Source organism: Diabrotica virgifera, chromosome 7, assembly GCF_917563875.1.
Source record: "Diabrotica virgifera virgifera chromosome 7, PGI_DIABVI_V3a".
In the NCBI taxonomy this organism is placed as follows: Eukaryota; Metazoa; Arthropoda; class Insecta; order Coleoptera; family Chrysomelidae; genus Diabrotica; species Diabrotica virgifera.
This window is the reverse complement of record NC_065449.1, coordinates 100655015-100678196: the sequence shown is the minus strand read 5'-3', so window position 1 is coordinate 100678196 and position 23182 is coordinate 100655015. Positions and strand designations below refer to the sequence as shown.

The 23182-nt window shown below is 32.8% G+C and overlaps 1 protein-coding gene across 1 annotated transcript in view; it reads right to left on the bottom strand.

Annotated features, from left to right (window-relative positions):
- The window catches only part of LOC114336264 (pickpocket protein 28), a 316523-nt gene extending 303306 nt beyond the window's left edge, over positions 1 to 13217 (bottom strand). The window contains exon 1 of the mRNA XM_050657303.1: positions 12901 to 13217. Within this exon, the coding sequence (XP_050513260.1) occupies positions 12901 to 13076 (176 nt within the window). The 5' untranslated portion in view covers positions 13077 to 13217. The remainder of the gene's footprint in view (positions 1 to 12900) is intronic.
- Positions 13218 to 23182: the final 9965 nt, after the last annotated feature.

The following is a 23182-nucleotide window of genomic DNA, read 5'->3' as shown; positions in this document are numbered from 1 at the left end:
GTGTAACAAAAGAGAAATCTTGGCCGACCGCCGTATAACAGTAAACACCTCGAGAATGACGTCATCGAATGATCTAGGCCTCGGCGGAAAGGAGGAGGAACTTCTCGAACGTACGACCCGTAGGCGGAACACGCTGATAGCTAGAGATGGGCGTCGATTGTTCCAGAATAACAACTGGGTATAAATACGGGCATATTTGTAAATAGTTTTTAGTCTTAAGCTAAAGTTTGTAAAGTAAACTTGTATAAATAAATAATAAAGTCGTAAATAAATACCCGAACGCTCGTTTTTGTTACAGTATCTTTGCATTTCTCTTGCTACCTCTTCCATTTTTCCTGGTCTCAATAATGTTTGAACGTTCCAGGTTCCTACTTTTACTCTATTTTTCTTCTTGGTTTTTCTTTTTCTATCTCTTTTTCTTATGTTTGATTCGTTGTTCTTTTTCCGTGCTAGTTTCGTTTTCAGGTTTTCATTCATTTTCTTTACAGTCTCTTTACATTCCATAAATGCGTTTTCCATATTCGTTTGCCGGTATGTTTTAGTGATACTAGTCGTTTGTTCTTTACTATGTGCTACTTTTACATACAATCTCAGTTTTTTGGCTTTGTGCCGGAATTATGTGCAGTCTTGATTATTTTCGCCATATTTTCTGATTCATTTTCGTCATCTCCTGGTGATCTTTCCGTATATGTTCTTCCTCTGGGTTTTCCTTGAGGTGTTTTAGTATTCATCATTTCGCTTTGTGTCCTCTTGTATCCTAAGTTTTCCACAGTATATGTTTTGTCGTTTATTTTTAGCTTATTATAATTTAGCGATGCCTTCTGACCCCTTTCTCTTGCTTCCTTTAAGTGTTGTTTCAGTATTTTTCTCTGGTCTTGTATCTCCTTGGAATAATCTTCACTTAGGTAAATGTCTGTTCCTTTTAGTCTTTTCGATTGGTTCAATATTTCAGTTCTTTTGGAACCGCTTTTAAGTTCCAGTAGTAAAATTGGCCATACTTATTTAAAAACATTCTGTATTGGTGAAAAACATGGCTAGTTAAAAAAGTACCTAACTTTTTTATTATCTAATGTAAGTGAATGAATAAAAAAACATAATGTTAAGAAAATATGAGGCTATAGTTGGGCTTTAATTTCAGTATGCTATTGCCTGCTAGAATAATAACTTAGCATAGTGCTAGAATATTCCACAGAGTGAGAAAAACACAGTTTGATTGGTACACCCGGTATACACTGACAAAAATTGACCTGTCTAGCAACAATATTAGTATAAGAGCTGTGAGACATTTTTGAGTAGGTATTTTAGGCAACCTGAAAATTTTTGAGGTGACTCTTCTATGATAGCCTAATACAAAAATGCCGGTCTGGCTGGAGGGTAGCGGTTATTTTCCCCAAAAATCCCCCCCCCCCCAAATTTAAAAAAGGGTAAAAATTGTTATTACAAAAAATATCATTGTTATGACTTGAAAGTAAATTTAAATATTTAAATATAAAGAAAATAAACAGACCAGGCGACTTTAGGGCGATTTTAACTCTGCAAGATACTTTCATGGGCGCCCCAGGATTATTTTCAGGGGGTGCATCTGAACTTCAGAAGATTTCATCTGAATCTGTATATACTATTAACGAGTATAAAATATACAACTATACATGCATTGCTATGTACATCCCTTCCGGACAGGGAGGTGCAATTGTTATTTTGACGGGGTATTTTTTAATTTTAAAAATAAATATTCTAAAAAATACAGGTTTTTTTGGTGAAATTATCCAGTTACCATGTGATCAAATAAATTACGCGTGCATATAAATGAAACCGCTATAGGTAAGCAGCAGTGTGAAAAAGAGCGTATACCGATAGCTGTTTGCGTCCTCTGTTGTAGCTGAGCGAGTCCGTTCGCTCGAGAAAATCACGTGACCTGGCGATATCCATGTTGTTGTGCCTCGAAACGTTAGAGTAATTATTATATATATTATAGTTTTTTAAGTAATTTTTCTTAATTAAAGGAAAATAATACGTACTATACAATATATTTTGCAAATATTATAGAAAAAGACAAATTTATTATTATAAATATATAGGTAGAAAAGTATAAAACTATAAACTAAATTAATTCTGTGTCCGAACTTTGTACTTCTTCTTCAAACTCCTCATCTGAGCTTCAATGTTCATTTTCTTCTTCTTCGTCAGACTCCCCTCGAGACTCACATTACTCTTCTACATGATCTGTAAATAGTTGTAATATGTATTTAGAATTAATTAAAAAATAATCAGTGATTGAGTTGCTACGTATTCTCTGTCCTTTTATACGGAGTCGAAGCCTGGACAATCACGGGCGCATCTGAAGAAAGACTTGCCATTGTTAAGATGTGGTGTTATCGAAAAATGTAAAAAATATCATGGAAACAACACTTAACAAACAGGGAAACATTAAGAAAGATGAAAAAGGCAAAAGAAATACTCAACACTATGACGGAAAGAAAAATGAGCTAAAATAAATATACATTCTCTTCTTCTTCGTCAGACTCCCCTCGAGACTCAGATTCTTCTACCTGATCTGTAAATAGTTGTAATATGTATTTAGAATTAATGAAAAATTAATTAGTGATCAATTGATTGAGTTGCTACGTATTCTTACTTATATAACCAATGCTTAATACTTTTCCTTATATAACCAACCACATCACGTTTTTTATTTCTTAGTATATGACCAAAGTAGCTCATGTTTCTTTCCTTCATAGTGTTGAGTATTTCTTTTGCCTTTTTCATCTTTCTTAATGTTTCCGTGTTTGTTACCTGTGTCCATGATATATTTAACATTATTCGATAACTTCACATCTCAACAACGGCAAGTCTTTCTTCAGATGCGCCTGTGATTGTCCAGGCTTCGACCCCGTATAAAAGAACGGAGAATACGTAGCAACTCAACTAATTAATCACTAATTAATTTTTAATTAATTCTAAATACATATTACAACTATCTACAGATCATGTAGAAGAGGAATCTGAGTCTCGAGGGGAGTCTGACGAAGAAGAAGAGAATGAATATTTAAGCTCAGATGAGGAGTTTGAAGAAGAAGTACAAGATTCGGACACAGAATTAATTTAGTTTATAGTTTTATACTTTTCTACCTACATATTTATAATAATAAAATTGTTTTTCTATCATATTTGCAAAATCTATTGTATGCACGTATTATTTTTCTTTAATTAAGAAAAAGTTACTTAAAAAACTGTAATATATAATAATTACTCTAACGTTTCGAGAAACAACAACATGGATACCGCCATGTCACGTGATTTTTCTCTATCGAACGGACTCGCTCAGCTACAACAGAGGACGCAAACAGCTATGGGTATACGATCTTTCTCACACTGCTGCTTACCTATAGCGCTTTTCATTTATATGCACGCGTAATTTGTTTGATCACCTGGCAGTTGGAAAATTTCACCAAAAAAAACCTGTCTTTTTTAAAATATTTATTTTTAATATTAAAAAATACCCTGTCAAAATAACAATTGCACCTCCCTGTCCGGAAGGAATTTACATTAGCTATGCATGTATAGTTGTATATTTTATACTCGTTAATAGTATGTACAGATTCAGATGAAATCTTCTGAAGTTCAGATGCATCCCCTGAAAATAATCCTGGGGCGCCCATGCAAGTATCTTGCAGAGTTAAAATCGCCCTCAAATCGCATGGCCTGTTTATTTTCTTTATATTTAAATATTTAGATTTTCTTTTAAGTCACGTCAATGATATTTTTTGTAATAACAATTTTTACCCTTTTGTTCAACTTTGGGGGGGATTTTTGGGGAAAATAACCGCTACCCTCCAGCCAGACCGGCATTTTTGTATTAGGCTATCATGGAAGAGTGACCTGAAAAAATTTCAGGTTGCCTAAAATACCTACTCAAAAATGTCTCACAGCTCTTGGACCATATCTATTATTACTGCGATATTTATAAAGAATAAGACGAAATATTAAAAAAAAATTACTTAAATTGGACAACAGGTTTAGAAAATTTGAGACATTAAAAATGACCCGTTTTTAAGGTGGTGCTAATTTCTTGGAGAGGTGTATATTGTTAAAATAATATTTCTGTATTATGTTTACACGATATCCGGCATTATCTCTATTCTTTTGTCTGGTTATGATACTTATAAATAATAGCCGCGCTCTTTCGACAAATTTTGTTTAGCCGAGTGACCTCCTAACACAGGACACAGTGAGCAGAAACAATACATAATAGTCTTATACTATAATAATGTATACTGATAAGATTTCTGTTGTTTAGATTCCTAGAAAACTAATAATGAAAAAAATATTTATGTAAATTTATATAAGTGCTAAGGTGACGTATTTTTAAAAAGTTTGGAAACGATATTCGATATTACTGTAGGCGTCGTAACGCAGGAATGTTGTGTTATATGAATATGATTAGAAGACGACTATTCTCAAAAGCAGGACAATTAATTTCAGCGCAAAGGAGTCGGCTGCTGAGAAAGCATGTACTAAAAAAATTTATTTTTACATTATAATAATGACCTCTGAGTATATGTCAAATGTGTCGAGTGTTTTTTTAATGGATATTTTGATTCGCTATGTATGTTTATGGTATTGTTCGTAATGTGCATTAAGTCCAATTTTCAAAATTTTTGTTACAATTTTTTTTGTTTCTCATAGAGTATCTAAGAATATAGCCGAACTTATATACTCCCTAAAACGACCCTCAGTTCTAACTGCAAGACGCAAGGGTCTCGCAGGCTTAGTCTTGTTCTTGCTCAAGTCTTGCACGGTAAGTCTTGGTCTTGCTAAAATTAGGCGGTTTTGGTCTTGGTCTTGGTCTTGCGGAAACGCAAGAACAAGACCAAGACTGCAAGACCAAGACCGATTTTGGGCAACACTAGGTGCAAACGAGCCTCTTTTAGACCCAAAAAAAAATTTTAAAATTAACTTATCTTATTATTTATTAAACATTGCCATTGGAAAATTAAGTAAAATATTTGAAATGTTGAGGGAACATTATATTTTTTAGGATATTTTTTCTTTCTTGGAAAATATATTGAGTTGGAGAAACTCCTAAGGAAACTTAAAAAACACGCAGTGTTTAAATTTACAAAAAAAAAATTAGCGCATGTAAATAGATCTGATATACATGGTGAAGGTCTATTCCATGAGTTAGAATTGTTACCAATATTTTTTATAAATAAATACACAACTCCACTCGATATTTTGAGTTATATTTCTAATAAATTACTCTTCGTTTTCCCAAATCCTTTAACATGTCTCAGGATATATTAAACACTTCCAGTAACAGTAGCCGAAGGAGCGAAAGTCTTTTTCTAAACTTAATTTGATCAAAAATTATCTGTGCTCAACAATGAGTCAATACAAATTAACAAACCTGGCTTTAATAAGTACATATAGAAAAGCAAGTAAAAATAGATATCACCGTAGTAATAAAAACCTTTGCCAACTTTGCCAAAAGCTAGAAAAGTAGACTTTGGATATAAGAATAGTGTTATAAGATTGATCTTTTTTGAATACTGAAACCATGTTTTTTAAAATATTATAAATAAAGAAAGCAAACATAATTAGTTTTAATTTTAGCGTACCTATAACCTATATAATCTGCTGACAAAAGGGGGGGGGAGATGACTCTTGCGCCTAGGCGCCGTGTATGCTTAAGACGGCCCTGTGTAGAAGTTTGTCAATTACTTTAATTTTTTTTAATATTTCACAACAAAAGCTAAATTATGTAGAAGATTTCCAATTTTTTTACGTATAAAAAAGTAGTCTACTTAGTCCACTAACGTATTTTATAGAATTGAAGTTGGACTATTTGGGCAGCCTCAGGAATGTTTTAAAGTTATAAACAATTTTTTGGTTTATAAACAAATAGAAAATATCGGTAACTATTATCGGTAATTATTAGATTAAATTAAATTCAGAAAACGGTAGTAGAAAATACTCAGCGAAACACTTCTTTTATAAGTAAAAAACGTTGAATTGAGAGGAGTGGTTACACGTTATACACAATAGAACGGTAATCGTCGAACCATAATGTTTTTATTTCTGTCCTCTTTCTAAATACAAATTTTCATATCTTCAAGAGACTCATACTTACCATAAATATAATATAATATTATTATGTTCGTCCGCTATAACTTTTCCCATGCGTCACGATTCATGTTCAAACAAATTAAGTCAAGACATAAAGTGAAACGTACGCCGATGTGTGTAGTATAGTAAACAAAATGTATATATTTACACATCGACGTTCATTTCACTTTATGTTTTGACTTAATTTGTTTGAAAATGAATCGTGACGGATGGGAAAAGTTATAGCGGACTAACAATAACAATAAAATCGATCGGTACCCACTGCGCGTGAAAACCACCAGTAATACCAAAAAGCTAGGTTAAAGAAAATTGAAGTTCAAAATCGGCAGGGCCGGCGATATCGGTCCTGCAAGGGATGCAGGCGGGCATCTGTTTGATGGGTGTTAAAATGAGATTGTTTCTGCTGATGTTATATATAAACTACTAATTTAAAAAACCTAAAGGCGCCTGTGCTAGTTTTGTACGCAGACACCTTATACCCTAGCGTTGGGACTGAAAATCGGTATATGTAAAAAAATGTATCTTCTCGGTATTTGTAAAAAAATGAATTAAGATATTTTTAGATTTCTTAAAAAATTAGCTACGAGTCATAATGGAGCAAAAAAGACTTTCAGACTTATTTATCATTAGTATCAATCACTTAGCTACTAAATTACATAAATATCCAATAATTTTTGTCCATTAAACAATCGGTGCAGATCGACCGCATATCGTATCTTAGACTAGGACTAAAAAGCAAAGTTTAGTGAAGAAATTATTAGTAGAATATGCTAAATCCTGTCGTGTACAGTATTTATAATTATGTATTTATTCCTTTCATACAGAACATTACAGATAATTGTAAAATCAGTGGCAAATCTACGGGGAGGGAAAATGGGGAAATTTATCCCCTAACACGGTCCAAAATTAAAGGAAAAAATTGTTGAAACATAAAAACATTAAAAGCTTTATTAGCTGTCATGAAACTTAAACCACAGACAGATAAATTCAACCCAATTTACACGCTAGTTATGAAAATTAAGGTATTTAATGCACATTAGTTATTAGTAACGTCTTTTATGTAGTTGGGTTTATCTTTTTATGTCTTTTGGTTGATGTTTCATTGGAAGTCCCCCTACCCCAAGGCAAATTTTTAGATCCGCCACTGTGTAAAATTGTAAAATTATACTACAATACTACATTAAAGTAAACTCTTAATGCTTCTTGCAATTTTGATTTTTTTAACGTAAAATTATTTTAACTTTTAGATTTACAAATTAATGCTTATAAGCTTTTTGTGAAGGTTGGGTTTGGGGAGGACGGCTGTATATAATAGACGGAGAGCTAGAGCCGAAAAATCATCGTCATAAGTAATATGGAGTTTTTCCTGTGAAATGTGTCCATTGTATATTGACAATTATGAACCCTTTTAGGGTGACACCTCAGTGGACACAGGAGGTGGGAATAAGGGATGAAAGGGGTTAGTGCAGTCATTAAAGGTTTTCACCTCCTATTTGGTTAAACCTCCATCAATTTTCATGAAAATTGGTGACTAGTTAGAGCATACCTCAAGAAATAAAACTGATTTGGTGCCAACTTGCACTTTTACCCTGGTAGTGAATATCACCCCTTCCCGCGGGTGAAAAATTTTTTATTAAAAATAACCCCACAAATAGATAGAGGGACAAATTTTAAGTAAAATTTGTTGTATCATGTTATTAAAATAAATCAATATTTTTTGAGTTATTAAAGATCAAAGATTTGTCTATTTAAGAGCATATGCGTGAAGTTACGGATGATAAAAAGAACATATATTAATTAATTGTATGTTAGTAAAATATTATTTTTATATTATTTCGATATTTAATTGAATTTTTTCTATCAATATAAACTGAATATGTCCAGAAACTGGGGGTGTCCAATAATGGGTACATTTGACATATTCGAATACACTTTTGCTAAATTTATAATATCGAAATAATAAAAAAATAATATTTTAGTAACATACAATAGGGAACTTGGACATTTTTTTATTACATAATAATGTTCAGTTTTTTATAAAAATGAGATTTACAAAATTTCACGCTTCAAAAACTCATAATAACTTAGAAGCACAAATTTAAAGTCTTCTTTATCTTAAAATAGTTCAAATGACCCGTGACGTCACAGAGTTTAACTATGTGGTTCCGTTTATGGTTATATTTACGTATATTCTTCTTCTTCTTCTTTAGTTTATTGGCCTCCACCTAGTTGGGTATTTGGTCAGCTCGTCGTCGGGGAATAAAGGAAAAATATTTATATTCTAATGACATTTATCGTATGTCGTTGTAATAATATATACCAGTTTGTTGAGATTGGAGTTTGATACAGTTTTTGAAGGAAATGAAAGAAGGTTTACTATTGAAAATAAAACCATTTTGTAAAAGTACAAATTTTCTATGAATAGTTCAAACGATCAAAAACACTTTTAACGTCACATAACTGTATTTTTTACTGACGTTTATAATGTCTAATTTAAAATTATATACAATTGGTGTAGAATGTAAACATACAACCCCGTGACGTCACGACGCGTTTTGGGGTGGCTGGTATAAGTTGAATTTTTAGTCGTCTTTAAGGGCCAAACGAAAGACAAACAAAACTTTTTTATCTTTGATACAGGTTCTAAATTATGTTCTGTTGTGATTTATACCATTTTTTTAGAATTTAAAATTTTTATGCAAGTTCCCTATTAATTAATATGTTCTTTTTATCATCCGTGACTTCACGCATGTGCTCTTAAACAGACAAATCTTTGATCTTTAATAACTCAAAAAGTATTGATTTATTTTATTTTAGTATTTGTTATATCATGTAATATTTATAACAAATTTTACTTATAATTTGTCCCTCTATCGATTTGTGGGGTTATTTTTAATAAAATAGTTTTCACCCCTGAGAAGGGGTGGTATCCACCCCTAGGGTAAAAGTGCAAGTTGGCATCAAATCATTTTTATTTCTTGGGATATGCTCTAACTAGTCACCAATTTTCATGCAAATCGATGGAGGTTTAACAAAATAGGAGGTGAAAACCTTTAAAGACTACACTAACTTTCCCCTTTCATCCCTTATTGCTACTTCCTGTATCCACTGAGGTGTCAGCCTGAAAGGGGTCATAATTATCATATACAATAGACACATTTCACATGCCAAACTCCATATTACTTATGACGATGATTTTTCGGCTCTAGCTCTTAGACTATAAGGTTCTGAAACTGCTTTCTTGTGGCATGTCTAAGTTAAATTATGTTTATATGGGATTAGCCAGAGTTTGTTTGTAATGGCAATTATATTTTACCTAAAAAATATTTGACGTTTCGATTTCCACTTTGGAAATCGTTTTCAAAAGATTACTTACTGAGAAAAAAATTGTGTTGAATATCTAAAATGTAGTAAAAACTATAGCTAATCTCATATACTTAAACATAATAATATTTAACAAACATGGAAACATGACATGTGGTTCTACTGCTCGTTTTTAGCATTGAAAATTGTATAAATGATAACATGTTTGAAGGTTAGTGTTTTAGTCCAGTAAATGAACGAGAAATACGGCGATACCGTGTAATTTTCAGTGTCACCACCGAATTGCATAAAAATCTGGATTTATGTTCTACTTACTTTACACTTCAAAGTTGGACTTGCGCCGTTGGTTGCTTTTACCTGGTGCTGAAAGTCACCTCTTCTCGTGGGTGAAAAAGATACGTTCACAATAAGGAAATATCTGTAAATGGATAAATTGACTAATTCTAAGCAACTTTTGTTTTATAAAGTTTTTTTAACTAAGTTGACTTTTCGAGTTATTTGCGAGTGAAAATGTTCATTGTTTTAAACACGTTTTCAGGAGGTTTTCGCAAATAACTCAAAAAGTATTTTATCGAAAAAATATTATCAGCAAAAATGTACCTAGCTAATAAAAAACGAAAAAAATGGTGTATATAGTGTGACCAACTAGCCCGAAAAATCCGGTACATGGTCCGAATTACGAAGTCGTGTCCCGGCGTCTCCGACAAGGCTTCCGGGTCATCCGAATTTTCAATGTTTTGGTAAACTTTTATTTTCAAATTTTGACTACTATTCTTCTAAGAATTCACATCAAATTGAATTGGTGGGACGAAAAAACGTCGATAATTTCTAGAGTGTAATACTAATACCACATCCAAAACACATGCATTTTATATGGTGGTATTATAGTTCTACGAAAACTAAAACTGGACTTTTGCCCGTTTCTGTATTTTAATAAATAATAATTATTGTCTTCTGAAGAGACGATTCGAAAACAAGAATGTATTTTTATAATTTTTTTATAATTATATTTTTATATTAATTTAAGGTTCTATTTACATAAAAGTCCAACATCAGTTAATTTTATAATTTTTCTTTTTTTTTTTAAACAATTTCGGAATTGGATGTCGAAACGTCAAAAACTAACAAAAATGTGATTATCATTACAACCCATACATAACATAGTTATTAGATTTTAAGGAAAAGCCGAAACAGGTCGATTTTTGATCTAAGGGGGACATGTTTTTATGGTACCTACATCTGTCATTTGTCAACCCCCTCCCTTCCACTTCCCCTACCCCTTATTTTTAACTAAAGAATAAGGGTCGTGTGCTAGCTCATTTGAAAGGTTATTCATTTCTCTATTCAGTAATATAAATATTAACATAATTATTTATACAGGGTGTCCAAGAATAAATTTTTTTTATTAAATTAATTAACAAAAAAAGAAGAATGTATGTAATTTATTTCATTCAAAATCAAAATACATTTTACTGCTTTCACAAAACAGAAAAAAATGTTTTTTGATGAATAAACATTGCTTTTCGCTTGATTTCACTGTTTAAACTGCCATCCATCTGTCTCTTGGTAGGTCGAATATTAAATTTAAGCAACAAACAATGTTTATTTATGAAATAAACATTTTTTCTGTTTTCTGTCAGCAGTAGAATGTATTTTGAGTTAAATAAATTACATACACTCTTCTTTTTGTGTCAATTAATTTAATTCAAAATAATTTTTCTTGGCCAGCCTGTATAAATAATTATGTCAATGTTAATATTACTGAACAGAGAATTGAATAAACTTTCAAATGAGCTAGAACATGGCCCCGACTCTATATTTAAAAATAAGGGGCGAGGGAAGTGGAAGGAAGGGGGTTGACAAATGACAGATGTATGTACCGTAAAAATGTGTCGCCCTTAGATAAAAAATCAACCTGTTTTGGCGTTTCCTTAAAATCTAATAACTACTGCCAAATATCGAGGTGAACTGTCTTCTTTGGCCCAAACTGTATTTAAAAAAAAAATGGCCCGATTTTCAATGAAAAGTCCCGGATTTCAGGTATTTTTTTCAGCCTTGCCCCGAATTCGACTGAATTGGAGTTGGTCACAACATGTATTCATAAAGTCAGTAGACCCTCTAAAAGCAAAGTTGTAGCTCATGAAAAATACGTTCTTATTTGTCAAATTTCAAATCAAATATTTCAACGTGAAATAACCAAAAATGAAGCAGTTTCCGGGGAAACTCATTAAAACTTTTTAAACTGTTTAAAAAAGCTTTAGCACGTTACGCTCAAAATAAAGTTGATCCTTTTTTTGTAAAAAAAAAACATGAAAGTCTCTCCCTATTTAGCACCACAAATCTCCTTTACTTATATTTGTTATATGATCTGTAAGTTTCACGGGTTCACAGTGCTTATTTTTGAAAGGGTTGTAGTTGAAAGAACATGCAAAATTTGAACAGCCATATCATAACCAATTTTTGTCTTACAGAAAAACAAAATAAAACCAAAATATTTATAAAAGCAAAACCCACATTTTTACTCTTTGAGATTTTTCATATTACTAATACTTTTATTTATTTTGAAAAAAGGCATTCTTTCCAAAATGAAAAAAAAATTACTATAAAACCACTTTTTTCTTCAAAAATAAGCACTTCAAACTAGACAAACTTCATAGATCATATAAACAATATTAAGTAAAGTAAAGTAGGTAATTTTTTTACCAAAAAAAGGGGCCAACTTTATTTTGAATGTAATTCGCTTAGTTTTGATGCTAGAAACTTTCATATAAAAACAAAACCAAAAACTTTTTTAAACACTTTAAAAAAGTTTTAATGTTTTATCCGAAACGTGCTCCATTTTTTGGTTATTTTACGTTGAAATATTCAATTTGAAATTTGAATTTTTCATGAGTTACCACGTTGCTTTTACTAGGTCTATAGACGTTATGAATACACCATTTTTTTTGTTTTTTTTATAAGGTACATTTTTGCAAAAAATTATTTTTTTATAAAATACTTATTTTTTTGGAAAAAAATTTTGAGTTAATTAATTTTTGAGTTATTTGCGAAAAACCACCTGCCAAAAACGTGTTTTTATTTGTTGAAAAAAGAATATTTTCACTCGCAAATAACTCGAAAAATATTGACTTAGTTAAAAAAAACTCTAAAGAACAATAGTTGCTTACAATTAGTAAATTTGTCCATTTCCGGATCTACGTATTTTAAATGTATGCTTTTTCACCCACGAGGGGGTGACTCTCACCCCCACCCCCCAGTGAAAAAGCAACTAACGGACAAGTACAACTTTGAAGTGGAGGGTAAGTAGAACCTAAAGCCTTTCATGCAATTCGATGGTGGCTGGTGGCACTGAAAAGTACACTCCAAAACGGTCTTTTACAGGGCTATTAGGTACACATTTTTTCAATTTCAATTTCAACCTTATCACAAAATTTTTAATTGGGTACTTACCGCTCACCTCTGGACCGTTTTTCTCCTAAATATTTAAATCCAATAATACTAGAATTATCACAGTAATCACGAAAATATCTTCTTAATCGCTTCCAAGAGTTTTTTTGGGTATATCTGTTATTATTGGCACGTTCACTGTTCGTTGAATAGCCTTTTAGGGGAATCTCACTTTCCATCTTGTTAGATTATTGCACCACTTTTGTATAAAAATCGTCCGGTAACTAACAAAATTACATCACAATCGTATAAGATTAATGCTGCCGCTTCTGAGTGCGCTGTAACACTGAAGTTGAAGGATTTTTGCAATACGGAACCGTATGGTGTACCTACGCAGGAAGTTATACTTTGTTTATTGTTCGATTTTACAGAGAGATTTGTATATTGTACTATCACTATATTGTTTGCTAAATAACGAAGGTTATAAAATAAATTATAAATAAATGTTGAAATAAATAAGTGAAATATCGCTGGCCTAGTAAAATTTCATAACGGCATTATTTGAGAATTTTTTGCTTAAATTTAAATGGAACGTACCATTCTAAAAAGTACTTGTAAGAAAAACTATTAAACAAAATAATTTAAATAAGCGTGACCGGGGGAATGGTGGCCCCTAATGGTAGTGGAGCCGCAGCGGGGATTTTGCGCATCACTTGGGGAGAAACCTTGTACCCTGTAAATGTACCACTACCATATTATGGTAGGGGAGCCCAAGCGGGGATTTTGGCAGTTACTCGAGTGCGTCAGATTATCATAATATGGAGAGAAACCTGGTATCCTGCAGATGTACCTCTACCATATATTGGCTCTTAACACAGGGGAGCCGGGCGTAAGGAAATGGGTGAGTCCCAAAATTTCACAAGAAAAAAGCGAATATTTCGCGAAATGAATGACAGATCGAAAAACTAAAAAATATGCGCTCAATATTTTTTAAAAATCTATCGCATGATACCAAACACGACTTCCCACGGAGAGGGGTGGGGGGTAAATTTAATATTTTAAATACGAATTCCGCGATATTTCGCGAAATGAACATCAGATCGAAAAACTGTAAAATACACTTATTTATTATTTTTAAAAAATCTATCGAATGGCACCAAACACGACCCCCTACGGAGGTGGGGTGGGGGGTTACTTTAAAATCTTAAATAGGAGCCCCTATTTTTTATTGCAGATTTGGATTCCTCATGAAAAAATAAGTAACTTTTATTGGAAACATTTTTTCGAATTATGCATAGATGGCGTTATAATCGGAAAAAACGATTGTTGGAAATGAAAAATTAAATTTAAAAATGTCAAGCGCCCACTAAAATGAAAAATTTTACTTAATTTTTTTTGTTTTTAGGACCTACTCTTCACAACCCACTAGGTCTCCAAAGCGCTCGAGTGACTGCACATTTAGCATACTTTGCTCCCCTACCATTATATTGGTAGTGGAGCCCAAGCGGGGATTTTTGCAGTTACTCAAGCGCGTCAGATTATCATATGGGGAGAAACCTGGTACCCTGCAGATGTACCTCTACCTTATATTGGCTCTTAACACAGGGAAGTTCGTTAAAGGGGTCCCGAAAAAAAATCTATCCTTAAAAATACTCGAAATTGTCAGGTTAAGATAAGGTAAGTTAAGTACATGCAAAAGAGTGTATATTTCAAAAATCTGACGATTTGAGCGGGGCGTAAGGAAATGGGTGAGTCAAAAAGTTTCACAAAAAATGGGAATATTTCGCGAAATGAACGTCACATCGAAAAACTAAAAAATACCTCTTTAATATTTTCAAAAATCTAGCGAATGGTACTAAACATGACCTCCCACGGAGAGGGGTGGAGGGTAAATTTAAAATTTTAAATACAAACCCCGCGATATTTCGCAAAATGAACATCAGATTGAAAAACTGCAAAATACACTTTCAAAATATGTTTTTGAAAAATCTATCGAATGGCACCAAACACGACACACCACGGAGGTAGGGGGGTTACTTTAAAATCTTAAATGGGACCCCAAATTTTTATTGCAGATTTGGATTCTTTAAGTAAAAATAAGCAACTTTTATTCGAGACATTTTTCGAATTATGGATAGATGGCGCTATAATCGGAAAAAAACGATTGTTGGAAATGGAAAATTTAATTAAAAGTGGAAAGTCCCCACCAAGATGGAAAATTTTACTTAACTTTTTTGGTTTTAGGACCTAATAATCACAACCCAATAGGTCCCCATAACGCTCGAGTGACTGCAAATTTAGCATACTTTGCCCCCTACCATATCGACTCTATTCTTAGAAAAACTCGAAAACGTCAGATTAGGACAAGGTAAGTTAAGTGCATGAAGAACAGTGTATAATTCAAAAATCTGACGATTTGAGGAAATGGGTGTCACAAAGTTTCACAAAAAAAGCGAATGTTTCGCAAAATGAACATTAGATGGAAAAACTGAAAAATGCATGGTCAATATTTTTCAAAAATCTATCTAATGATACCAAACATAACCCCCCATGGAATAACTTTCGAGACATTTTTTCGAATTATGGATATATGGCGATATAACCGGAAAAACGGTTTTTGGAAATGGAAAATAACTAACTTAACTTTTTTTGGTTTTAGGACCTAATCTTTACAACCCAAAAGGTTACCATGACGCTTTAGTAACTGCAAATTTAGCATATAAGGCTCCCCTACTATAAACTTTTTCTGAGTCGTATTTTATCAAAGGTGGTGTTGTAAAGACAATTTAAGTTAATTTTATTTGATTCCATTTTCTCACAAATTAATTTTTAAATATTTTGAGACAAGCTGTACTTACCATGAAGATTTCTGTTCTTAAGTGTATTCGCAGTGTATACTTAAGTACCAGAACAACGTGTGAAACTTTTGTTGATGACACCGCTGTACTAGCCTCTCACCATGATCCAATCACCGCATCCAGAACCCTTCAAAAGGACCTTAACAATTTCCAAAAGTGGCTTAAAAAATGGAAGACAAAGTCGAATGAGAGTAAATCCACCCATTTAACATTCACCATGAAAAAACAAACATGTCCATATGTAACTCTGGACTCTGAACGAAACACAGCTCTCACAAACCGATACTATCAAGTACCTAAGAATCCACCTTGATAGGAGATTAACTTGGCAAAAGTACATTTTCACCAAAAAAAACAACTAGGAATAAAATGCCGTGAAATGTACTGAATCATCGGTCGTAAATCTCAACTATGTCTTGAAAACAAACTGCTGATATACCTATAAAGGTATATTAAAAGCAATATGGACCTTTGGTATCCAACTTTGGTGAACAGCCAGTCAAACAAACCTAGAAATACTGCAGAGATTCCAGAACAAAGTCCTTAGAACAATGCTGAATGCCCCTTGGTACGTGCCTAACTATATGATTGTGCCATTCATACAAACAGTAATAACAGAAAATTACAAAAAATATTCCAATAGACGAGAATCTCATCTAAACGAGTTAGCCAACAACCTCACTGAGGATCATAATGATGTACGACGCTTGAAGAGATTCAAAATAGTGGACCTAACAAGAAGATTCGAATAATCTGTGAAAACTAAATTTGTTTTAATTTAATTTATCTAAAGATATCGCTGGATCTCCCTCTACAGGTCAAAATTTCAATTTCTGTCAAATAATTTACCTATTGTTCTTAGTTTAGGACAGATTGTAAACATTACAAAAATTAAGAAAAAAAGTATATACGCGTTGTATTAGGTACATAGCTAAAAAACTACATATATGGTTCTCATTCTTAGCATATTATGCAGTTTAACAGGCGTATGTGGCCTCTCTCGCTCTCTCAAGGGCTAAGGCTAAGGCTACACGGGCGACAAATTTACGCTAGCAGTAGCCGTAAAACGAACTTAAGGTTCCGCGGAACGGAATAGGAATAGCCGAACTGAACCGACCACAGGACCTCATTTAGACCACTAAATGAGGTTGTGGAATAAAATTAAATTTGATATCAGAATTGAGACTTAATGTTAATTAAGTCTTCCAACACACTGATGTTAGCTGTTATCATTGCTTGTACCATAAATAAATTTAAATTTAGTGGCTGCGTAACCAACATTTCATAAAACTTCAAGTTCCATTGACAATTGTTGCCCTGACATCAGACAGATTCGCTTTTGAAGTCTCATTTCTTAGTTGCCTGTCACCTCTTGTAACATAATGACCTAATTGTTACCTATTGACCCACTTACCACATGTAGGAGTCATATGTTGCCGTAGGGCCGTAGCCATAGGAATTTTATCCATCCTTTGGGTTTTGCTATGTTGGCATCAATATAAGACTTTTAGTCTATTTTTGAAAGGCTTTGACCTTTGTATTTTTTGGTTGGCTCACCATGTTCTTGTAAATATAACCAAACTTTACTTTTACCTTGATCATCATTTTAACTTTAACATTTTGCTTTAATTAATATGGTTATACTTATTTTAGGTAACACTGATGATGCTCTTGTTACAGAGCGAAAACGTTTTGTTTGTATGTTTCTAGCCCTATGGGGGCTTTTTAAACTAATATACCTTTTACGAAGCCAAAATTTTTATTAAATTTTACTTGTAATTAATGGTATACAGCCAGCTACAGGAAATTCTTCCTTGTGGATTTTTAAAAAATCCATCAGTCCAGGAAATACACAACATCTGCAACCAACTACATACCAATAACATAACAGTCACAATGATATGGACTCCATCCCATGTTGGTATATTGGGAAACGAAAAAGCAGACCAGGCCGCTAAAGCAGCATGTTCTTCGGACACAGCCTTCAAACAGGTCCAAACCTATACGGACCTTAAAATATTGTTTAAACAAAAAATTCTCAGCTCATGAGCTCATGGGCAGACCAATGGAATAGAACAAAACGAAGCTGCACGAAATTCAACCTAACTTATCTCGGCTCAATATATCATCACTCGTATTGAGCTGCCCCCCCCCCACTTGCAAAAATTAAAAAACAAATAGCCCTGATTTATGAGCTATTTATGAGCTCTCATATTCCGCAAATTAAAAATTTTGAGCTCGTTTCACTGAGCAGGAATTTAATATTTTAATGGGGGGCTGAGTCCCCCACTACTTAAAAATAGGAATATTGAATCGATTTTTGAGCTCATCCCCTTCACCCCCAAACAACCCTTTAATTGATGTAACTTAAGAGAAAGATGCTGAGAAAACTTAAAATATATCGTATTGCGGATAAAATTCCTACAGCTTATATATTCTAAGAATAAACTATTAAATCACATGCATTTCTATTATTGACCTACAACCCCTTCGCAAGAAAACTACCCCATCTTCCCGGCTTAAGAGAGAGTTGTACTTAAAATACATTACATTAATTATTTGGCGACTACATATTATCATTAAATTTTAATAATTTATAAGCTCCCAAATTACGCGCATTTAGATCAGTAAATTGCAATTTATTTTGTATAGTGCAGTCACTGAAAGTAAAAATCAACGATTACCTTCAATTTCGGTGAACCTTCATCGATTTTCACGAAAATTTGTCAGTGGTTAGAGGATACCTCAAGAAACAAAGGTGACATGGTGCCACCTTGCGCCTTTACCCTGAGGGTGGATACCGCCCCTTCTCGGGGGTGAAAATTATTTTATAAAAAATAACTGCGCAAATCAATAAAAGGACAAATTATAAGCAACATTTGTTATATAAAGTTAATAAAATAAGTCAATACTTTTTAAGTTATTAAAGATCAAATATTTTAATTATTCGTGAAAAAAATGCATGCTTTGAAGCGGTTTTTCGTAAATCACTGAAAAACTGTGAAAAGTTTTTACAAAAAATTTAATAGTAATTTAATTCGTATAGCTTATACTCTAAGAATGAACTCTTAAATCACGTGCATTTCGACTATTGAGCTACATCCCCTTCGCAAGAAAACCATCCCATATTCCCGGCTTAAGAGAGAGTAGTACTTAAAATAATTTAAATTAATTACTTGGCGACTACATATCGTTTAATAATTTATGAGCTCGCAAAATATAGGAATCTCAATTATTGAATTGCAATTTTCTTTCTATAGTGCAGTCACAAGGTAAAAATCAACTATGACCTTCGATTTCGGTAAATCTCCATTCATTTACACGAAAATTGGTGAGCAGATAAAGGATACCTCAAGAAACAAAATTAACAATAACAACTTGCGGTTTTAGCCTGGGGTATATGTCACCCCTTCTCAGGGGTTAAACTTACTTTATTAAAAATAACCCCACAAATCGAGAGAGTGGCAAATTCTATGCAAAATTTGTTATATAATGTTATTAAAATAAATCAATACTTTTTGAGTTATTAAAGATCAAATATTTTAATTTTTGTGAAAGAAAATGCATGCTTTAAACCGATTTTTCATAAATAACTCAAAAACTGTAAGTTTTTACAAAAAAGTTTTTATCGCTAAAATTGAAGCTAATAAAAAATATAATAAATTGCTTACTTAAAAGTAATGTTAATTTAAAGTTATAAGTAATTAAATGTATATTTTTTCTGCGACTATTCAAATCTAAGGATTCACGCTTAAATAACGGGAAAGAGATGCATTTTATATAACACTTACTAAATACTTGTCAAAGTACTTAGAAATACCTAGGTATCAAATGAGCTCCAGAAAAAGTTGATAGCATCAAAATTTATACTCCAGAAATTTTTACAAAAAAATGATTTTTTTTAATAACTCTTAATTTTTATGATATCGGGCACATCCAACTACTTGAAAGGTAATTTCAAGAGCTATAAAACTGTATTACATTTAATCTTTCAAATACTTTATTTTTTTAGGATAACAGTAAAGGACTCCTGTTACATTGTTCTCGTAGTAAAATTTAGGCTTAAAGGTTTCTATCTTCGTTATTTTGATTTATACAGAAATCAAGTGGCAAGTAAAATCTTTGCAAATAAAAAAAAACTCGAATTTCGTTATCTATCATTTTTTACGTGTATCGAGTATTGTTGGAGTTATTATCAAAAGCAAATAATTTACGAAAATTTGAAAAATTTTGATTTTTTTAAATCATATTTAAAATAATAACTCCAACAATACTTTACTTTACTTTAAGTTCAACTCTCTCAAGCCGGGAATATGGGATGGTTTTCTTGCGAAGGGGTTGTAGCTCAATAGTCGAAATGCGCGTGATTTAAGAGTTTATTCATAGAATATAAGCTATACGAATTAAACTGCTATTAACTTTTTTGTAAAAACTTACAGTTTTTCAGTGACGAAAAACCGCTTCAAATCATGTATTTTTTTCACGAATAATTAAAATCTTTGATCTTTAATAACCTAAAACGTATTGACTTATTTTAATAACTTCATATAACAAATGTTGCTTATAATTTGTCCTTTTATTGATTTGTGCAGTTATTTTTTATAAAATAATTTTCACCCCCGAGAAGGGGCGGTATCCACCCTCAGGGTAAAGGCGCAAGGTGGCACCATGTCACCTTTGTTTCTTGAGGTATCCTCTAACCACTGACAAATTTTCGTGAAAATCGATGAAGGTTCACCGAAATTGTATTGATTTTTACCTTCAGTGAGTGCACTATACAAAATAAATTGCAATTTACTGATCTAAATGGGCGTAATTTGGGAGCTCATAAATTATTAAAAATATGTAGTCGCCAAATATATAATTTAATGCATTTTAAGTACAATTATCTCTTAAGCCGGGAAGATGGGGTAGTTTTCTTGCGAAGGGGTTGTAGCTCAATAATCGAAATGCACGTGATTTAATAGTTTATTCTTGGGATATATAAGCTATAGGAATTATATCCACAATACGATATATTTTAAGATTTCTCAGCATTTTTCTCTTAAGTTAAATCAATTAAAGGGTTGTTTGGGGGTGAAGGGGATGAGCTCAAAAATCGAAACTCTATCATTTCAAGAGCTCATAAATAGCTCGTAATTCTGTAGAAAAAATTGATTCAATATTCCTATTTTTAACTAGTGGGGGGGGGGCTCAGAAATCGAAACTATATCATTTCAAGAGCTCATACAGAGCTCGTAATTCTGCCGCAAAAATCGATTCAATATTCCTATTTTTAGGAGTCCTATTTTTAGGGGCTGAGTCAGCCTCCCCCCTCCCCACTAAAATATTAAATTCCTGCTCAGTGGAACGAGCTCAAAATTTTTAATTTGCGGAATATGAGAGCTCATAAATAGCTCATAAATCAGGGCTATTTGTTTTTTAATTTTTGCAAGTGGGGGGGGGGGCAGCTCAACACGGGTTATGTCATCCATGAACAGGAAAGAAAAATCAGTTATTCGTCGACTACGAATAGGGCATACACGTCTCACTCACGGATACCTTATGGCGTCAGAAAACCCTCCAGTATGCCATTTCTGCAATACTCTCCTCTCCATTAAACATGTAATAATGGACTGCTGTCAGTATGATTTCTCTAGAAACAAGTTTAAGTTAAAAGGGAATTTAAAAGACATCCTCCGTGTTCCAAGCGGTTTTGACTGTGTTCTAAAATTCCTAAAAGAAACACGTTTATTCCAACTAATCTAACCAGTGCACAGTGTTTAATCTATAAGTTTTATTGTTTGGCTTCACTGATAAGAACTGATCGTAGGTATCAAATGTATATTTGTATTTATAATGTATGTATAATGTATGTATAATTTGTATCTATAATATTGTAAACCGTTCCCGTGTCAATGACCAGTAGCTGTCGAGACATGTAGGTCTGGATCCCGCGTATGAAAAAAAAGTTGATTAATAGCAAGCTGAAAATTTGGTAACAGCTTAAGGGTGTCTAGTCGGACAAACTTTGATATATGGGAACACTGGAACAGGGGAAGTTTTAATTGTGGAACAGGTTAAAAATTTGGAACGGTCAGTCAACGAAAACGGCACATGTATTTTGTCCGACAGAACAGACTTAAACTCTCCGAACAGAGATTAAACTCTCATGCAAAAATCAGGCTGCTATTTATCACCAAATGGGCGCTTTAATGAGTGGAACATGTAGAATATGTCAAATGACAGGAATTATGACAGGTGATAAATAGCAGTCTGATTTTTGCATGAGAGTTTAGTCTCTGTTCGGACAGCTTAAGTCTATTCTGTCGGACAAAATAAATGTGCCGTTTTCGTGGTCTGACCGTTCCAAGTTTTTAACCTGTTCCACAATTAAAACTACCCCTGTTCCAGTGTTCCCATATATCAAAGATTATCCAACTAGACACCCTTAAGCTATTAACAAATGTTCAGCTTGCTATTAATCAACTTTTTTTTCATACGCGGGATCCAGACCTAATGTTAATTAAAAATAAAAAAAACCGCTAATAAGAACAATGTTATCACGCTTTTAATCACTTCGTACTAGTTGTTTTGTTACATACTGTTATTTTATTAAATGTTATTATTTCCAGTAAAATAGTAAATTAAATGTTGTCTCGCAACCAACAATTTTTATTTTAATCTAAATTGCAACCTTATAAAACTAAGTGCACATTTAACCGCGCTGTGAAGTTCGCTCTTAACGCCCAACAATATGTAGGTTTCATGTATGCCCAAGAATGGGTAAAAAATGTTCACCTCGAAAATTGCTAATAGTATATTTATTGAGAGTTGTTACAAATGTTAGAAATGGATTAAATTTAAGAATCTTATGCTTAGTAAACACAGCATTTTCTAAAATATTTTTACACGATGTACAAACCTTACGAAACTAACAAACTATTAAAAAACTGTCTGAAACAAGAAGGCTAATATCTTGCCCAACCTTGATCTGCAGCATCTAGCATATCTGTAACTGAAACGGGTGAGTTTGCCACACACATTATATGTTGCACTTCGCACATACTATAGTTGCCGCTGACAGTTTTTTTACGCCTTCATTTTTCATTTCTACCAATAGTTTCTTTGACGCAAATGGAACAGGGAACACCGCGCTTTTGTAGTGTGAGGTCTATCGTCAGACTAAGGCTTACAATACCGGGATCCCGAATACCGGAATCCCGGACGATTTTTGTACGGTATTAAAACCGGTATTTATTTAAAAATACCGGTATTTTGGTATTACCTACATTAGTTGATAAAAATTGAATTTATGCACAATATAAATCTAATTTAACATAATATTAGTTAATTACAAGAAAATTTTTTGAAAACAAACAAAAAAACAAACAATTTCGTTGTATTAAAATCTATATCAGGCATATTTATTACACATACCGAGCCGAGTATGGCTCCAACTTGCTGCAACCCAAATATAAAGGGCCAAATCGTAAAAAGCTTTCATA